Raw genomic sequence first — 20,542 nt, forward strand, 5'->3', positions numbered from 1 at the left:
TTTACGTATAGTTCTTGTAAAAAAATTGGTAATATGATGATCTAAAGTAGATCGTTTAACGTTAGATTGCTCATTGTGCAAAAATTAATGCAGATAAAACATTGTCTAGATATATTCTGTATTTTAAAATTTGGTATGATATTTCTTTAGGAAGTATAAAAATAATAATTTTTTTTCCAATTCAAATTTATAGAAGCGACGTTTCTTACTATCTTCGATTTGATTGTCACATAATATAATTTTATTTTATCATAAATATATGCAACGCCTTTTTGATCTTAAATTGATATTAAAGTTAATTGCAACTTTTACTTCAAATTGGAAATAGATCTAAACATAACTACAAAAATGGTCATATTACCGTATAATTATTATGCAAAATACTTTTACTATAATATATTATCGCACATTGCTTGAAAATTGTTTTATTTAACGTATACGAAGTTAAATTATAAACTTTTTTATATATTATAATTATAATTGAGATATAGTTATAAAATTAATTACTTTTATTATATTTTCGCCCTTATAACAACTGTTAATATTATTATTCTAATAGAGCTTTTTCTAAATAAAAAAACACTTTTTAAATAATGCAGAAATATAATAGAAAAGATGAGCCACACACATATGTATATATGTGTGTGGTTGCATATAATATCTTAAATTAATTACATATTATATAAATCTTCTTATTAGTCGATTGAATTATAATAAAGTTTAACATAAATACGGTTCTAAATCATATATCAAATCCTTATATCCTATAAGAACATCGATATCCTATAAGAACATATTAAAAACTCACGAAAAATCTGTTATTTTTATCACGGAGGAAGCTGCGATTCCGCCGGAAGACTCATATCTTTCGTTGATTGTACGCTGGACATTATTTATAAAATTATCACAGTATTTTTGAACTTATTATACATATATACATTATATATTTCCAGAATACGGAAAGTGTTATTCTGCATGAAGTAGTAAATGTATAAAAATGTACAACGCAATACATCATGCACCACGATCTTAAATAATAAGGATCTTTAAATACTGAGAAAACGCTAAATATCGATGTGAGAATATTACTTAGATATATATGTTTGCTTCATCGAAAAGTTAAATAAATATTCTCAAATGACAAAAAAATCTACGAGATATTAGAAAGATGTCTAAAGACGTTCTCTAGAACGTCCTGTGCTTTTTAATTTTTCGCACGATTTTATATCATACTTGTCGTGTGGGATATTTTCAAAATACTCTAATAGTATCTCTCTTTTCGAAGTACATAATGGCAGCAGTATCATATGGAAATTTAGATATATTCGAGATATACAGTATATTTCCCTACCTTTCTTCGATTACTAATTCCACTCTGTGTGTATGAATCTAAACTGCTTCGCGTCTCTTTATTAAAGTACACGCGTCGAGTTACGTTTTTTCTTTTAAATGTAAATTGAGATATAGATCGACGATATTTTCTATGTGCACACTTTTTTATATCGATGCTTTCTCTATCGTTAGATATTAAGTTGCGTGAATCTCCGAGTATGTAAGGCAAAAATAAAATATTTTGTTGAATACTGGAAATTACCAAATTTCCCAAAAAGTTTTTGCACTTATGAATATCGTTGAACAACGATATACATATATATATATATACATATATACAATTGCTTTATAGTTTCGCTGTCATGGCGAAAGTAATGTATCAGCCAGTCTAATTAAAGTAAAGTCTCTTTGCAATTTTCGCGTATTCTCGGTAATCGGCTGTTGCCGATTCAGATAGTTTGAGAAATATTGAAAATGTGAATGCATTGGAAATTTATTGCGGCTCTCCATGTCGCTTCTATTTAATTTGCTTCGTGTAGCCTTTTTCCTTCAGCAAGTCGTCTAACGCTTCTTGGGTATAATAAACGGTGAAGTCCGTAGGTTCGACGCCTTCGAAGACGGCGTACACTGACGGCTTTAGGTTGTAGAAGAAGAGCGGCTGGCCCTTCATTGCAAAGTCCTTTGTCAGAGTCTCAATGACTGTAGCAGCTGTAAAGTCCGCGCCGTAAATATGCGAACAGTCGATCACTACAGGCGTCGCCACGCTTTCGGCACGACGACTATATTTAGTCACCAAATTGCGCACATAGTCCACCGATGGGAAAATTAAGCAACGATCCGGCGTCAGCATTAAGTACTCAATACCGTGAGGAGTCTGTCGAACGAGAAAAGATAAAAAAATAACTGATTAGTCAAATTGTGATTGTGAAAATAGAAATTGAGAAAATGAGAATCGATTGGAGGCGAGAAAAGAAATCAAGAAGTCAAAAAATGTTCGTACTTTTTACGTATGTTGAAAATTGTAATTACAGAGACAAGAGAAAATAATTATAATATCTCTATATAATTTCCTATTTTTACAAAAAAATCTCAAATCTGTAAGAAAAGTACGAGCAAGTTTGAGAGAATCAAGAATACTAAAATGAAGAACACTCACAAATAGAAAGAATCGATTTCCTTTTTTTAAGTAAATTATAAAGAATTACCTTGAGTTTCTCCACGGTTATTTTCGGTCTAGCGGCATGATACAGAATGAAGAGAATATTTATTCCGACACCGCAGAGAATTCCTATTTCTAATTGCAGCACCAAACACGCGATGAACGTGCCCACCCCCGGGATGAGATCTGATTCTGAAACACGAAGTAATAATTCATTCGCGATATATCCCAAATTTATCTGATATTATTCACATTTATGAAAATGTGTTTTCTTACTCTTCGTCCTCCACATCGGTTTCACGACCTTGACTTCAACCATGAAGATGACCGCGGCTATAATGATCGCCGCTAGAGTTGCACGTGGAATGAAACTAAAGTACGGCGTAAGGAAGAGCAAAGCTAAAATTACTAATACACCTGGAAACAAAATATAATAAATATTAATATAAATATTATATCACGAAAAACAAATTTTACGCGTATGAAAATATTAAGAATGCATTACAGCACGAAGAATGAAAATTTATGTTAGATAACACAATTTATTTTATTCTTAAGCAGAATGATAGATTATTTCTGTGCGATAGCATACATATATCATTTAAAAAGGTACGGTAACAGTTGAGATGCAACAAATTGTTTAACAAATTATTTATGATCCTCTTTGTTCTTTCGATTTTACATCTATCTCGCGAGCAAAGAGAAAAGATGCAATAATTAATTTATAAAAGCAAAACTCACCAGTATAAATACCGCCCAGCGGTGTCCTGACGCCGGAAGCGTTGTTTACCGCGCTTCTGCTAAGAGATCCCGTACTCGGGAAAGCTTGCACAAAGGAATTTCCAATGTTCGACATACCAATCGCTATCAATTCCTGCGTAGCGTCTACTGATTTTCCACTAGCTGCAAAAAAAAAGTATAGATCCCATAACAATCTTATCCCGTAATAAAATCTATATAACTTGATTGTATCGCCGAGAAAATTTTTAAAAGAGTTTGTCGCTTTATAGTGCAAAGTTACGTGGTACACTGATAATTTAAAATTTTTTATTATTGTCTAATAAAGTACTTACCAAAGGCTTTACAAATAGCGATATCCTCCATTAGAGAGATGAGCGGTACAACGAGAACACCACTGCCTAAATTGCCGATCATGTCGATAAACGTGAGCGTCGTATTGCTATCCTTGATGAATCCAAACGGAGGAACTTGTACAGCAGGCATACCTCCCGGTATATAACCTGTAATTAAAAATTTCAATCTGGCTTAATTTCTAAAACTAATCATCACACTGGACGATTGAATCTTTTCTAATATATATTATCTATACACATTTGATATATATTATCCTATTTATAATTTCTATTATAATCCATATTAATAATCGCCAAAAACGTTCAAACTTTGATTGCAAAAATTAAGGCCTGTATAAGTCCTAGAACATTTTCTGTAGGCTCATTTTGTAGACCTTGAAGAGACCTTCAAAACGCGCCCATAGAAAATATTCTAGACTTTATAAACGCCTTAATTTTCGCGAAAAACGTTTAAACTTTGAATTCAAAAATTAAGGCCTGTATAAGTCCTAGAACATTTTCTGTAGGCTCGTTTTGTAGACCTTGAAGAGACCTTCAAAACGCGCCCATAGAAAATGTTCTCCGACTTACACAGGCCTTAATTTTCGCGAAAAACGTTTAAACTTTGATTGCAAAAATTAAGGCCTATATAGGTCCTAGAACATTTTTTGTAGGCTCGTTTTGTAGACCTTTTTGACGTTAAATGTAAAATATCTTGTAAAATATTCAGTTTTCGGTAATCTTACTTTAATACTTTTATGGACGGAATAATGAGACAAATCATAATTGATGTAAAAAAACACATAGTTGCTTTTAAGAAAAAGTACGCAGTTGCATGTTGCAAATTATATAAATTTTTTTAAAACAATTATGCATATAATATGCATATGCTTATTATACAAGAATATGCAATTAGAAATAATAGGTTCCATTTAAGAAATTGAAGGTGACCTCTAGGTGATCTTCAAACTATTATCTATATATATATATATATATGATCTTTAAACTATTATCTATATATATATATATATATATATATAGATAATAGTTTAAAGATCACCTAGAGGTTTATGTAATTTGCAACATGCAACTGCGTACTTTTTCTTAAAAGCAACTATGTGTTTTTTTACATCAATTATGATTTGTCTCATTATTCCGTCCATAAAAGTATTAAAGTATGACGAAGTATGATTACCGAAAACTGAATATTTTACAAGATATTTTACATTTAACGTCAAAAAGGCCTACAAAACGAGCCTACAAAAAATGTTTTATATACATATATATAAGCCTACAGAAAATGTTCTACGACTTACACAGGCCTTAATTTTTGCAATTAAAGTTTAAACGTTTTTCGCGAAAATTTAGGCCTCTATAAGGCCTAGAACATTTTCGGTGGGCGCGTTTTGAAGGTCTCTTTAAGGCCTATAAAACGAGCTTACAGAAAATGTTCTAGGAATTATACAGGCCTTAATTTTTGCAATCAAAGTTTAAACGCTTTTCGCGAAAATTAAGGCCTCTATAAGGCCTAGAATATTTTTTGTGGGCTCGTTTTGTAGACCTTGAAAAAACCTTTAAAACCCGCCCATGCCCGTTGCTTTACGACTTATAGTTTGATTAATTTTCGCGAATAACTTTCAAAATTAAAATTCTAAAATGTAAAAAACTATAAGTCTTAGAATATTTGTCTTGTTAATTTCTGTCAAAAATTATTATAATCGAAGATATGGTGTTATAACATATTATATACAACATATAACTATTTTTATATTTTTAACGTATTATTATTTTATAATTTAATTAGCAAATTAACGTTTTATTAATATTTTTTGACAGAAATCAGTTGATTAAATCGTTAATTCCTAATTAAATTTTAAAATAATGTGTCTATTAAAAAAATAAATGTCGCATACCAATCAATTTGAAAGGCGATTTGTCCTGGAAGCTCCAACCCAATAAGCCACAAACTACTACTAAAAGTGCATTTCGCGAAGTGCCGATCAACCAAATAAATTTATTCACGATGCGATGTTTTGTAGTACGAAGTTCTTCTTTTTTCGGACCAATTTTGCACGCGGCTAATAACTGTAATTAAAATACATAAAATCGTATTAAGATAAGAGCATTATTATATTATTAAAAAATATAACATTAATATATTAAATTAAGCTCTTTTAAAGTACTTTGTTAAATATTTATTTATTAATAATTAATTATTAAGATTTTCTGGTGCGTATGTTGATGATTTAATTGTTTTTTCTCTTAAAATCAAAATTATCAAAATTATAAAAAATTACCCTCAGAATTAACAGCAATGCTATGCAAGATGCTCCAAGAGCAGTATCCCAGACTGATGTATCGTGTATTAACCCACCAATACTTTGCCACATTTCAATAAATTGGGAGCCCTTGGCAGGGATGCCAAGAATGTCTTTGACTTGTGACGTGACGATTATCAAAGCCACTGCCGACGTGAAACCGGAACTTACCGGTCCAGATACGAAATCTATCAGAAATCCTAAAAAATAAAATAAATTTAGTTTTTTCGATTTATTTTACCACTCTGTAAAGTAAAGATACGAAATGTTTTTTAAATGAAAAAGTGACATTTTAATGGCAAATTGATTTGTAAATTTAGTTTGCTCCTGTTTAAAAATCACAAACAGTTCAAATGTATTTTTAAAATTATTTTTAAAAATATTTTTATTATTTTAATTTTTAAAAGCAGTCAGTAGAAAGTAGATAAAATCTTTTCAAATTTTATTCTTGTCAAATCATTCTTCTTATATTATTTAATATGCAGCAACAATTTTTTTAGGTACGCTAATGTTTTGTTATTATATTACACGGTTTTATAATTATCAAATTAAATTAATCTCATAAAATTATTGAAGTTGACTTACCGAGACCAAATATACCCATTATTAACTCTACAATTCCGACTATAAAGCACAACAGAATGGCATGTTGTATTGGAGAGTCCAAATGAGATATCGTTTGATAAGTCAATAAAGAAATTATGGCAGTAGGTCCCATGGGTATGTCCTTGCAGGATCCAAAAAGTACGTAAATGAAACAACCCAAAAAGCTACCATACAAACCATACTGAAATAAAAAAATGATATACATATATAGAAAAACGGGAATATACGAGAAATTATCATTATATTCAATATTTTTTCTTAGTGAAAACATCGAGATTATCTTTGAAATTTACAAAATTATATATTACATTAAACAATATTAAGGTGCGTATCCACCTGCGAGTAAGACTCTCGAGAGTAACCTTCGAGAGTGATTCTCGCAAATGAATATACTCTTGAGTATCCCTTTTAGATACTCTCGAGAGTTTTATTCTCGGGTAGACACGCATCTATTCTTCATGTAAGTTTTAAATTAAAATCGCATTAAAGTAAAATTTAAATAAAATTAACTTAATTAAAAAGCACATAATCTCGCATATTAATCATTAGTTTCTATACTGAAAATTAATTTCTGAAAAACTATTTTTAATCATCCACTTTTTTGAGAATTATTGGCTCTTTATTGATTTTAGATTAGTCTAGAAAAAATATCTGATTATTGTACTAATTTAATCTCGATATAATCCTTATGTAATCCTTGTAAGTCATTAAGCGAGCAATAAATGTCTCTTTTACGTACTTGCGGCGGTAAACCGGCGACGCTTGAATACGCTAGTGACTGAGGTATAACAGTGAGACCCACGGTAATTCCAGCCATCAGATCTCCGAGTGCATCTTGACTGTTGTACCTTGGAAGCCAGCTCAAGACCGGCAATCTTTTGTAAAGGGTTTTCTTCGTGCATATGGCCCTGGTACGCCGCCTTGTATATTGCAACACCGATTTTAAAAGACCTTCCTTCTGCTTGACCTCGTCATCCCCCGATTCTTCGATCACTGTGTTCAAGCAAAATTAATTATATGTATATATAATATAATTATATGCATATATATGTATATGTGTATATATAATAAATGAAAAATATAGTAACACACAAGATATATATTTTTAAATTATTTTCGATTTTTAATTAATAATCTTATTTTATTTTAAATCTTTGACACTTTTTTAAACTTAATGTCGATAACAATATAAAAAGAATACAAGTTTAGTTCTTATCTATATTTTTCTTCAGTATATCACACACACACACACAAATCTAAATTTATTTATATATATGTATATAATAATAATCTTATTATCATTATATATTCAACCTATCTAGGCTCTTTAGTTTATTTTGATTTATCATATCATTATTCAATAGTCATTATTTAAGTCAAATTCTATATTCTATAAAATTGTATCATGTTAAAAAATATGCTTTTTTCTTGAACGATTATAATAACAGAACGCAAAACTTTTTCATTATCATTTTGGCCATATAATGTTTTGTCTCTCATTTTTAAACTAAATAAAAATAATCTAAAAAAGCAGCTGCTTAAATATCACGATTCGCAACTTTCATGTACAGGGATTCGCATCTGTCATATCGTTTACAATCCGTCACGTTAACTCATAAATAATTTCGCACATACGAAAATGCGTGACAAGCGAGTGACAAGGACGGAGTACTCATATGTCTCATGCGGATGTTGTGTTAAATTTATTATCTTGCCAAATGAAGGCACATATACACGAAGAAGAAAAGAAAAAAATACTATATACTTCCAGGCACGTGCCGAGACATATCTTTAAAGTACGTCCGCTTTTCCGAAGGCCAATTTTGCGTTCGTCGCGCCAAGGAAGGCGAACCAGTTTCGCGGAATAAAATCATTGACGATATACATAAATCGTAAGATTACTTTGCATAATTTTGCGCCAACGCCACCGAATGTATCTCGCAGCTTCCAAAATTTCGGAGAAAATTCTATAGTGATCTTCTTTTTTTAGATTTTTATATGCATTTCATATTTCATACAAGACACGTATATGAGAAATATTTCTTAAAAAATGAACTAAGCAGTGAAATAATTGATAATAATTTATGCGTTTTCAATTCTTGCAAAAAAAAAAAAAAAAAAAGATAGCCAAATATTACATAAAGAACAATCTGATATAATAATTTATTTTCATCAGTTACTTTTATTTTATTTTTACATTAATTTATATTATAACAGATTTTTTATCAAATACCACGATTTATCGAAATTGAAATAATTGTTGTCAGCTTGGTTTAAGTTTGTTTAAACTTAAAAATTATCAATTAAATTTTACCAGGTTGAAATGTCATTTTATCAGTTACTATTAAAAATTGTACAATACAAGTTTTTATAGAAATATAATCAAATCATTATTTATCGTCGTCTTTGTCTCGTAAACAAGTAAAAGTTCGACAAAAATATTTCGCAAGTAAAATTTTGAAATGCATTTTTACAATACCATTTTATAATTTGCATTCGAACGTGACTTTCAAAATATAAACTGACAAAAATGTTTACATTATTATCACGCACGAGGTAAATATAAAGTATTATAAAATTATACATGCAGGATTTCTTTTTAATCAATTTTATAAGATACAATACTAACGTATAATTGTGCAGTAGGTTATTAAATTTTGACAAATACTTACTTTTACGGCATCCTTGCCGCGCATGCAAAAAGCAAATTAATTTATAGAACGATTTTAATTGAATAGAGATATGTGTTTACTAAGTTTATTTATATACAAACATTTCTTTCCGCGTGTCTGCCTTATAGTTTAGCCAAAAATATGGTTTTGACACAACATTTGCATCACTTACGTTAATAATCACTTGAAACTTACAGATAAAATCTGAGGAACCCTGTATGTCTCGGTTTCCGTGTGAATTGTGAAAAGATTGGTAGGAATGAATGAGATCCACATTGTTGGTAGATTCGCTTAAGCCGTGATTCACGTAGCCCTCTAACCTTTGTCTACTGTCTTTCGAATTGTTACTGTTTTTCATTCTATAAATATAAAATATCAAATATAAAATTTATCAGACATAACACATGTAAAGTTTAATCAATCAAAATAACAGCGGTCGAGTGACGGCCGCTGAAGAATAAAATTTTTCTATTCGAGAATACCAGAATAATCTAGAATAAAATGATTTCTACACAGATTATTTGTAAGAAGATGAGAGGAAAATTAAGATAAGATGTTAAGATAAGATTTTATATAAAGCGTAAATGAAAAAAAACTTATTTGTTACAGAAAAAAAAATTTTATGAGATATTTATGTTTTCTAAAAGATTGAAAGATTTTTAGTTGCTTCTAGATTAATCGTAACCTGTAGTAATATGATACGTTGTTAGTTAAGATGATGGGGGATAATATTTGCGAATGGAAGAGATGTATCACGAGTCTATTAAACTTGACTGTGAATCATATACTAATTGCAGTCAAGGCGATGTTATGGTCACGAGAATGTCTTTTTAATTTCCCTTCCTTTCCATTGGAGGAATAATACATTATCTAAATATTGCTATATGGGATGAAGATATGATTCATCGCATTTGTTATCTAATCATGTATGGAGCAAATTCAATCTGTCACTATAACTACACTGAAAAGAATTGTCTTAAATAAATAAAATCGATAACTATTTCTATTTTAAAAAATAACGAAATAATTGAGTGAAAGTGCTTAGTTAATGTAACATATCTATATACAATAATTAATTCAATAATTAATTTCAATACAAATATTAATTCAAGGCTATCAAATCTATCTGAGAAAATGTAATACATAATTTATTTAATTATCTTCAATATTTGGTTGAATAAAGTATAATTTTATTTATCTAAGCTACTTTTCTCAGAACTAGATAGACTTTTTCGCTTATTGTTAGCATCACTTAAAGGCAATGTAAACGCAGCTCTCGATTCAGCCCCCGACTGCGTTACGTGAACGCAGTTATCGCAATGGCTAGTGCCCCTATTTTATGTAAGAGATATTCAGTTTCATAACTTTTTTAAATCTTATACCTTGTCCCCGGACACAGATCAATATTTTCAACTATGAGAGGTTAAGATGTATTCGTGCATTTGGTTATTAGATATTATACATATATCTCTTCGTTATTAAAAATTAAAACCCTCAACATTTAGTTTTTGAAACCATAAAAAAATTACAATTTCATTATTTATGTGCGTTGAATTTTAAGGTATGTTTAAGAGATCTTCTGAAGCGATAAAACATTTGTAGTTTGCTTCTTTCTAATTTTAGTGTTTTTATTCTAATTTTTATAGATTTTTAATTTAACTTCAGTTAAATTAAATTAATGATAAAATGTCCATAGCGCGTATTTATAATTTTATTCTTTCTTACTTTTGTAAACGAAATTCTCAAAATAGAATTTTCATATAAAAATTCGAAAAATTTGCTTAATGAGATGAATTTAAGTTATTATTGCATAGAAATATCTGGCTTGATTATATTAATATTTAGATTTTCCTGAAAACGTGTAATGCGTTTATATGATAGTTTAAGATATGTAACTCGCGTAAATTGCTAATCTAAATATTTCAGCATTGCAATTATATGAACAGTCAGCATAATTATAATCAGCCGAAATTTTATCTTTTAATGTGCTTTTTTATTTCTTGCTTCGTTATGTAATACTTTATACTTGAAAATCGATAAATAATCAGTATCAATCGATAAATAATCAGAATCAATATCTTCACTTTTATTTATGTAGCATATCAATTGACTGTAATTAATTTTAACCGCAGTTTTTTAATGATTTTTTTTACACATGCACATTATAATTTTATAAAAACAGGAAAAAAATTGTTATTGCTTCAAATTACTTGTGTTGAGTAATAGTATCAGTTTATGGCGCAATCTTACTATTATTAAATGCACATTATTATTAAGATTGTTTGTACATTTTCAAATGATTTTTTTTAGATAAAGTGTCTTTAACAAAATTTTAAAAAAAGACGCTACGTTTTGTTAGAATAAAATAAGATAAAATGTATGGTTGCATATATACAATATATCGATTAAAATAGTTACATTTAATTGTCGAGTGAATTTAGCGTATTTTATTGTTAAAAGTTGCAATAATTAAGTGGGTTCGATTGGCTGGCATTTTATCTGTTTAATTGTTTCGCCGATATCGACGTTTGCTTAAAAGTTACATTTTCTAAAAGTTAAAAAAGTCTATTGTATAATCGTGCAACGATAATACACGTACATTTATTGCACTAATATCCATTTTGCAAAAATTCCTTTACACTTTTTCTTATCTCTTTCTTATCCGACGGTATATGTAGAAGAATTGCGAGAAAAATGGACCATTTGCTCAAATATTGCAAATATTGAGCAATTTAGAAATTCTTGTAATTCTTTTGCACTCAGTTCAGATATGAAATGACTCACACATAATACATGTGCGTGCATACTTTAATAAACAATTAGGACAATCTAAAAAGGAAAAGATCTCTTTTTGTGCTGAATCATTTCTAATAAAAAAAATGAGTTTTAATAAAAAAAAAAAAAAAAAAAGTTTTTTAATTCAAATTGTTAAATAATAATAATACAATTGTATAGTACAATTTGCAATAAAAACTGAAATTGGTTAGTTCAAGTTTTCCTTATCTTGATATTATTTAGAAAATAATTTTATTGATTTTATTTAAATCATATTTTTTGGTACAAAAATTTCTAAGTTTAAAATAATTGATGAAAAAATTACAATCATTTTGGAAGAATATATTGAGTTTCTACATCTTTTGAGTAAAAATATATGATTTTAACAATTATATACAATTGTTTGCATATGCATTTGTATATTTTCAATAAATGTGTGATTTGAAGATGATTAATTATTTCGAGCGCTACCGATTGAAGTCGAGAAAGAAGAAATATGTCGTATCAAAACTAACTTCTTACCATATTAATGATTCATTTATTCCGCTTTACATACATTTTCCGTTTAAAAGCGGGCAAAATTTTTCCAATATATGCAATCGTAATTATATAGTAAAGTAAACGATACTTATACGATATTAGAAAAACAATCGCCGAGAAAATTCCTCTGTTATTTGAAATGGAAGAACGGGTTTCCCCGACGATACATAAATGTGCATATTTTTACAAGTTTTTAACTCAATGCTGATAACGATTGTTTTAATTTTTCGAATGACATATCAACAAGAGATCTTTCGTTTAATAGTAAATAAATTATGTATTTTAATTTTTTGTCTCTCTTTGACGCATTAAATGATATTCATCTTGCTCTGTGTATGCATTTGTTATAGTTTTAATACAGATAATCTGCATAGATTATGTTACTGGGAATATATCAATAAATATTATAACGTTGATATACGTTCGCCAAAATATGCAGTTCGCTGCACAAATTCTGAATCATATATTGAAGTTTGTTTTATAAACATGCATTGTTCGGTTGACACGCTATATCTTCCTAAATGTACATATCTGCATTATCTAGCTCTTGTTGCATTAATAAGCATTAGTTGAATTAGCTTGTTTACAAGAGGAAAGATCATCAATTGATAAAAGCATGATGCATGTATTAGATCGCTTATCACTTCAATATAATGACATTCTCCTCTATACCAAGGTCTACCAAACTCTATACAAACTGAAATGGATATAAATTAATTATACCGAAAGATTAGATAAACGGATAGATTGATTTTAGATTGTGCAAATTGATAGAGAATTTATTATTATCGGTTCTGAATTAATTGTTAGTGACGAAGATACGAATTTGTCGTAATTCTTCGCAAGACTCAATCAAGAATTTATCACCTATCCCAGTCTGTCATCTAAAATATGATCTTCGATCAAGATTGCTCGTAATCTCTACGATTATTGCAATCTCATTAATTTAAATCTAATCAAACGCTACCCAAACATTAAATAGAATGATTTTCCCTTTTTTTCTTGCGAATAAATTTGCGCCGCATCGATAATTTTGCATAGCGTATATACATTTTTTTAGACGAGCGACTGGAAGTTAATTAATAAAATCGTCTTTGCCCGTAATCTCCACGATTATTGCAAACTCATTAATCTTCAAACGCTGCTAAACATCTAATAGAATGATTTTTCCCTTTTTTTCTTGCGAATAAATATGCGTCGCATCGATAATTTTACATAGTGTATATGTATACATTTATGTCAATATATATTATCATAGATTCATAATTATGGAAACTTATTCTACATAGCATCTTATTATAGTTTTATTTTATTTACATTCAAATTTTGCACATAAAACTTGCACATATTTTCGATTAAACTGTAAATAATAATTTTATAATTAAATTTTTATAACAAACATAAATAAGTTTTACGTCTCTTAATTGTAGAATTTTACTTCTAAGCTCAATTATCAAGCGAATTTAAACAATTCAGAAATTAAAATAAATAAATTATAATTTCTTTCGATATTTTTTTTGAAAACAATTTTCATTTCAGTGCATCTAATAATTGTAGAAACACATAGAGATAAAAGAGAATATAATAAATATAACACTTACTTAAGTGTTTGCTAAGTACTTGACTTCCGTTCTTTTTTTTCTGAAAGAAGATCCGTTTTTGTTCTCGAAGATTGTCCTTGCAAGGAGAAGAAAAATCACAAAACGTAGTTTTTTTCTTAAAAAATTCAAATTTCGCGTTCAATCCCGAGAATACTTCTCTCTGCTAGCTTGAAACACCGCACAATCGCGTCTCGTTAAAGCGTCAATTTTCAACGCTTTGTCAAAGCGGCAAAGAACATTCATCAGCAAAGAAAAAAAGCATTCGCTTCGGATATTTTTTTCTGCAAATTACGGGAAATTTGTCGGTCCTCTCTTCACAATGTTCAATTCTCTTTCGATTCTCTTTCCGACTATTATTATTGCTGTTACTAACTTATATTCGCAGGAAACGTTGAAATAACAAAACGCGTAAATAAGAAAGATGTTTTAGAAAGACAGTAAATATGTATCACGCGGGATTAGGCGAGATTTCAGACCGGTTTTCGCGGTGTAATGGTGAAACTGAGTTGGCGTCGACGCGCAGCCGGCCATTTAAACGCCTCGTGGTTCACGAACTCGTGGGGCGAACTCCCTCTCTCCTGAACGACCTCAGCCTCCCCCGCGATCACGTGGAAAACACACAGTAATTGTCACATGATGATCCCATTGATCGCGACTTCGTCGCTAAGAATTAAATTCGATTGCCGATCACGTGCTAACGATGTAATGTGTCCTCCTGTCGAGAATATTCTAGCATATATAAACACTACCGAGTTAGTTTCAAAAATTCCCAGACACCTGTCTTAAGCCTTACTTAAACTCGTAACTTCTTCCATCGTTCAAACAATCTATATATCCCTGTCGCATTCGGTGAACGGTATTTATATTAATGTATTTATATAAACGATGAGAGATAAGGGAGCTTCCGATTAATACCTGTCTTGCTTCTGATAATTAAATAATCGCAAAAAATGTCACGATAAGAATGAATTCCGATACCGATATTCATTGCAAAATCTTATTTTTGATTCGTCGGTAGTATGATAGTAATCTGTGTATCTCTGAGTGTTAATTTTTTTTTATTCTTGTACAAAATGTTAACTATGGGTGTCTTATCGCACGCATTTTTCTCGATTTACCATTAATATTTCGATACGTGTATTTTTTGAATCATGAGAATATACGTGGATGTTAATAGAGAAAGTGATATTATATGTAGACAACGATAAATCCATGCAAATTAAATTGAATCTTTTCTATTTACCTTGTTTCTTTTCGCTTTTTATTGATTTTCATCAAATGCAAAGCTGCTCAGCACACTCGTGATCTGTAATAATTAAAGTAAAAAGTATTAGAATAAAAGTATAATTGAAATAAAAATTTTTATATTTTAAAAACGATATCAAGCGCGTCGCAAATAGTTAATATTTATTATTTAATAAAACTAGGCACACAATGATATACACATTATTATCCTTTTATAATATTTTCCTGGTTTTGACACCTCGTATCTATATTAGTTGACGATAACAGTCGAGATTGTATCATCTTTCGGTCATTAAATACAGAATCCGACGAGACAAAAATATATTTACTTAAGAAATCGTCGCGTAAACGTGACAAACATGAAAATTACAGTGCATATTTTAACTAATTAGAGACGCTTCATATTTTCATTCAATATTTCAAATATTTTATGCAATGATACATAGTCTTTACGCGATACTATTTTGCGAGGTTTATATCGATATTTAACTAAATTGCAAAATATCTTATATTTCGAAAGCTATCGATACTTAGCTAAGACATTCTTATCCAGGTTTAGTTACTAACGGTAAACCACGAGCGGTAAACGATTGCAGTGACAATTAAGCTAAATACTGACGCTTATGTCATCGATAAAATTAGTAAATAATATCAACAAATTGTTCAGCGATATAAACTATATGCAAATTGTTTTCGCGTTTCTCGCGGTGAGGGATCTCTTAATAAGCAAACATATTTTCGTCTTGCCGGATCTTAGTATTTAATGATAGAGAAATGATATATAATCTCAATTAATGTCAGATATGAAGAATAAAGTGTCATAATCAAATAAATAAGAATGGATCGAATGACTATTATTGTGCAAAAAAATTTAGGATAAATTCATTGTTTAAAATTCTTGTGTCTCCCTTTTTACAATAATATTTTATATTAATTAATTTCTAATTTATTATATTCATTCGCGATTAAAATAATTTTGAAATATAAATTTTGATTTTAAAAAATATTTATTTTAAATAGTAATACATCTAATTATAATAAATTTTATATATAACGTCTATGTATCTCATATCTCTCTTTATAACTTAGAAAATAATTACATTTTTATATAACACCGGTTACGAATGTATAGGTACCGAAATGTTCAAATAAGTTGAGAATCATTGATATATGTAATATATCATATGTAATATATTTCGGCGGCGTATTGTTTTAGCGAAATGATTAATCGCTCAGTTAACATTTTCCGTATCCCTAATCAACCGTTCATTATGATAAATATTGACACTGCGCTCGTAAATCATCGTTATTGATTGCGATGTTGTTCCATACGATTTACGCTCGTTAAATGCACGTATACTACATACTTAATATTTGAATGTTGATATTCAATTAAAATATCATTTATAACTTATTTGACGATTTGTCGACTTGTCTCGCCAAAAGCAAACAAGAAGTCGCCGCAAGTTCTCCGGTGTAAATCGATATAAAAAATCTTCGAAAAATGTTCAACAATCGAGACTTTTCAAAATTTTTCATTCAAGATTCAAACATTTTTCGAAAAATTATTCTTGTTGACACAATATTGAATTGAGTTGCGTGAAAAATAAAAAAATTATTTAAAAAATTCTAAATTATAAAATTTAAAAAAATCAAATATATTGAGAAATATGTTGAGAATCACTGCTAGCTGCTATATCAATTTCATTAAATATTTACACTTATGTAATTACATGGGTGTCCCGTGACTGGTCCCGTGCGAAGACAAACGTGCTCCAGTCATTTTCGCACGCACACCAGCAATGAGATTTCAAGGTAATCTCGTTGTTTTGCGGCATTTTAATCGGTCACGTGCTTTCAGTTGATCTACCAATCTGATAACACAAGCCGTGCCAGAGTACTTTGCGGTTCGACAATAAATCCATATCGAACCGACCCATTTAGAGATACGGAGAATGTTAGACATAGAGCTGAATTGAACACCAGTTGAATAGAACATCATCTTCTTCAGATATTTCTCAATCTTGAGGATCAGTTGAATAGAACACCATCTCTTCTTCTTCTTCCAGACATTTTTCGATTTTTCAATAATTTAAGTCTTTATATATATTTATATCTTATCATTAAAATATACATATATAATATTAACATAAATATATTTTCATATCTTATCATTAAAATATATATAAATACATATACATACATTATTTTATTTTAGCCTTTAAAAATATAATTAGCATTTAAAAGTGATCAATAACGAGACATTAAACTCTCTTTGAAATATATAAAGATATATAAAAGTTAATAAAATTAAATAAGATAAAATTATTCTTTTCCTCCTAGCTTTAATGTAAAGGTCGATATCATCAAAAATAATTATAAAAAAGATTTATTTAAATGTGAAACAAATTCTTACGAAAAATCGTTGACATCGATTTTTTTATCGCACTTTTTTAATTTTTAATAAAATTAAAGCAGAACTATATCTGTAACTAAATAAATACTTTTTTTTTATACAAAGTATATTACAAATTAAAATACTTATATCAACACAACAATCATATTTTTCTAATCTTCTTGTCAATGAATCAATTTACGCAATTATGAACCTGTCGATTATTCTAATTTGTTTAATATTTTATGACTCATCCTTGTCTAACTCGTTAAGCACGAGAAAGTTGACGTAACTAGTACCTCTAAGCGAAAGCACGTGCTCCAAATTTCACGCATAAACAGCGATTAAGCCGATCGCCTTGGAGTCCAATGCGTCACACAAACAATGTAATATACGATCTCCTCGAGGAACTGATATTCTGCATAATAATTACGAGAAACTGCTCTATTGACGAATTAAACAATGATATATTATTCGTAAACAATGATAACTCATAAATTCCTGAAAAGAATCCTCTTCTAACGTTCTTAAAGACAATTACTACTCTGTTGACGAATTAAACAATGACATTTATTCGTAAACACACAATGATATTACTCATAAATTCCTTTAAAGAATCCTCTTCTAACGTTTTTAAAAATAATTATCGCCTATTGTAACGACTTTTGTCGTGAAAATCTTGGAAGAGATATTTTTGATCTCTAATAAACTTTTATTTTACCACATTACTGAGATTATATCTTATTGGCATTTAGTTTTTATTTTTATGCAATGTACATAACATTAATTAATATATCATAGAAAAGGTTACATACGTGTTGATAATTGCAGCCTTGAATTCTATGCATCTATTTCTGGGATATTGTCTCGTTTTCATACGTAACAATTTGTAACCGCAACTTTGCCCAACTCGACGGAAAAACAATCGTCATCCATTCGTGAATAAATTTTCCTAATGTGGAATAAAGCGAACAAAAAACAAGCGAAACGTTTTCGATGATTAAAATTAATAAACCGTGATTAATAAACTCATATTTTGATACTATATATTCGTTTATCTGTAACAAACGCGTCAAGGCGTAAATATCATTCATTAGATCTCCATAGCACTCTCCAAAAGTAATATTGTAATATTGTTTACAAATAATATAATTATTTGATTATTTAATTTGTCAATAGAGCAGTTTTTTCTATACATTATATGCGTCATAATAAAATACCTACATGGAGGAAGACAATAATTTTAATAATAATTATGACATTGAAGATATCACGATGCATTGCATGTTGGATCTCGTTTGTGCATTATTTGAATGCGAAAATGTCATCATGCAATCATTTTTAATAATACGATTACTTATGAGATAGATTCTTAATATCTTTTACATTTAACATAGTTTACTTTTTTATGAAATACGTATACTACTTTGATAAAGATGGAACATATTATTCGTTTTTTATATACTATATACTTATTATATTTTAACATAAAAATATTATTTTGCGAATAATTTTTTACTTATACTTTTGACAATATATAGCCTATTTGTACTTGCATTGTTGTTTTTTGGGAAACATTATTTCAAAGTAATATATTTGTTTCGTAATCTATTTTACGATCACGTATCACACGCATTTCAACAAAATAAAGTTACACGAATAATTTTCTACTAAATATGTGTTTGACATATAATAGCTTACTAATACATATTGTCTTTGCATAATATTATGCAGTTTCGCAGACGCAACGCTTCTTTTTAAACTATGCTGTGGTTGAAACGTCGATGATTTTGATAGATTTACAGAATCATAGATACTTATTAATGATTTATGATGTGGTCAAACGTAAATAATTTTTAGAGTCTTATAAGAATCAATTATCTTGATAGAGGAATAATCGCGTAAAAAGATTTTGTATAAAATGTTAACAATCTTTTCTGCTATTCTGAGTATAATAATATGAGGAAATATAAAGGAAAAGATTATATTTTTTATTATATATAAAAATGTTTGTTAAATGTTAAATATATATTTAACAATATTGTGTATAAAATCTAATGCAATGTACTATTATGTATTTTGTATTAATTAAGAATAAAGCAAATATTAAAGTGACAAATAATCACGATCTATACGCGTTAAATTATCGCTGGATAAAATTATATGTTCATTATGTTTAATTGCTCTAAAAATTATCGATTTTCTATCAAAACATATGCAATAATATTTATAATTGAAATATCTTTTTTTTCGATAATCTTTTTTCTTTAATCTTCTCTAATTCTTAAAATCTATTCTTTCAAACTCTGGAGAATTTAGAAGAATCAATTTTTTCTATCTTACCTATAGTGGAGTCTCGGTTATTTACAAGTTGCGAAGAAGACAGAACATTACGTCATTCTAGAATTTTTATATCGATTATTTTTTCTTAGAAGAATAAATGACATATAAAAGTAAAATGCACTTGCGTCACTGGCGAATTTCATGGGTACGATCTACGCACAACACATTCACTTTTTGATTAGAAATGAAACGTCCACACACATCTTTGTAATATGAAATCACGTCGATAACTAACGTGTCTGTTTACATTTTATATCGTATTAATATTTCGAAGCAGATACCTGTTTGATTTATATGTTTGACCTATGGCAACATAAACTCTGGTATGACAACAAAGAAACGTCAATTTCTCTTTATTATTACTATTATAATGCCAATTTGATATCGTTAATCACGAGTATATAAAAAAGAGATAGAGCTTCTTAAATAACACGAATAAAATATAATAATAGAAAATTTAAGATTTTTAATAAAGACAAAATA

At 28.9% G+C, this 20,542-nt stretch overlaps 2 protein-coding genes across 4 annotated transcripts in view; one reads left to right on the plus strand and one right to left on the minus strand.

Annotated features, from left to right (window-relative positions):
* Positions 1-20,542, plus strand: part of LOC145937181 (uncharacterized) — an 80,834-nt gene that overhangs the window by 7,783 nt on the left and 52,509 nt on the right. The window lies entirely within an intron of this gene.
* On the minus strand, positions 528-20,393 carry Esp (Epidermal stripes and patches). 3 transcript variants are annotated; one of them, XM_083040007.1, is made up of 12 exons: positions 20,060-20,393; positions 15,320-15,382; positions 9,356-9,519; positions 7,228-7,481; positions 6,468-6,669; positions 5,862-6,082; positions 5,478-5,649; positions 3,565-3,732; positions 3,233-3,394; positions 2,768-2,908; positions 2,538-2,683; positions 528-2,206 (listed from the first exon to the last, which is right to left on the minus strand). In XM_083040007.1, exons 2-12 carry the CDS (start codon positions 15,349-15,351, stop codon positions 1,850-1,852), a joined length of 2,019 nt encoding a protein of 672 aa, XP_082896133.1. In that variant the 5' UTR covers positions 15,352-15,382; positions 20,060-20,393; the 3' UTR covers positions 528-1,849. The 3 variants fall into 3 exon arrangements, with proteins under 3 accessions (XP_082896133.1, XP_082896135.1, XP_082896134.1); XM_083040008.1 differs by lacking the exons at positions 15,320-15,382; positions 20,060-20,393 and adding an exon at positions 14,077-14,922 and having other exon boundaries at positions 529-2,206; XM_083040009.1 differs by lacking the exons at positions 9,356-9,519; positions 15,320-15,382; positions 20,060-20,393 and adding an exon at positions 14,077-14,923.

Source organism: Prenolepis imparis, unplaced genomic scaffold, assembly GCF_030444845.1.
Source record: "Prenolepis imparis isolate NDT839.2.m4 unplaced genomic scaffold, iyPreImpa1.0 SCAF_6, whole genome shotgun sequence".
Taxonomy (NCBI): Eukaryota; Metazoa; Arthropoda; class Insecta; order Hymenoptera; family Formicidae; genus Prenolepis; species Prenolepis imparis.

Bases quoted from the DNA above. Each gene is read 5' to 3' on its own strand.
- Esp (XM_083040007.1), bottom strand. From the start codon at position 15,351: ATGAAAATCAATAAAAAGCGAAAAGAAACAAG. The intron at 7,482-9,355 runs GTAAGTTTCAAG...GCTTGAACACAG, and splicing joins GGGTTCCTCAGATTTTATCT to TGATCGAAGAATCGGGGGAT. The intron at 3,395-3,564 runs GTAAGTACTTTA...TTTTTTTTGCAG, and splicing joins CGCTATTTGTAAAGCCTTTG to CTAGTGGAAAATCAGTAGAC.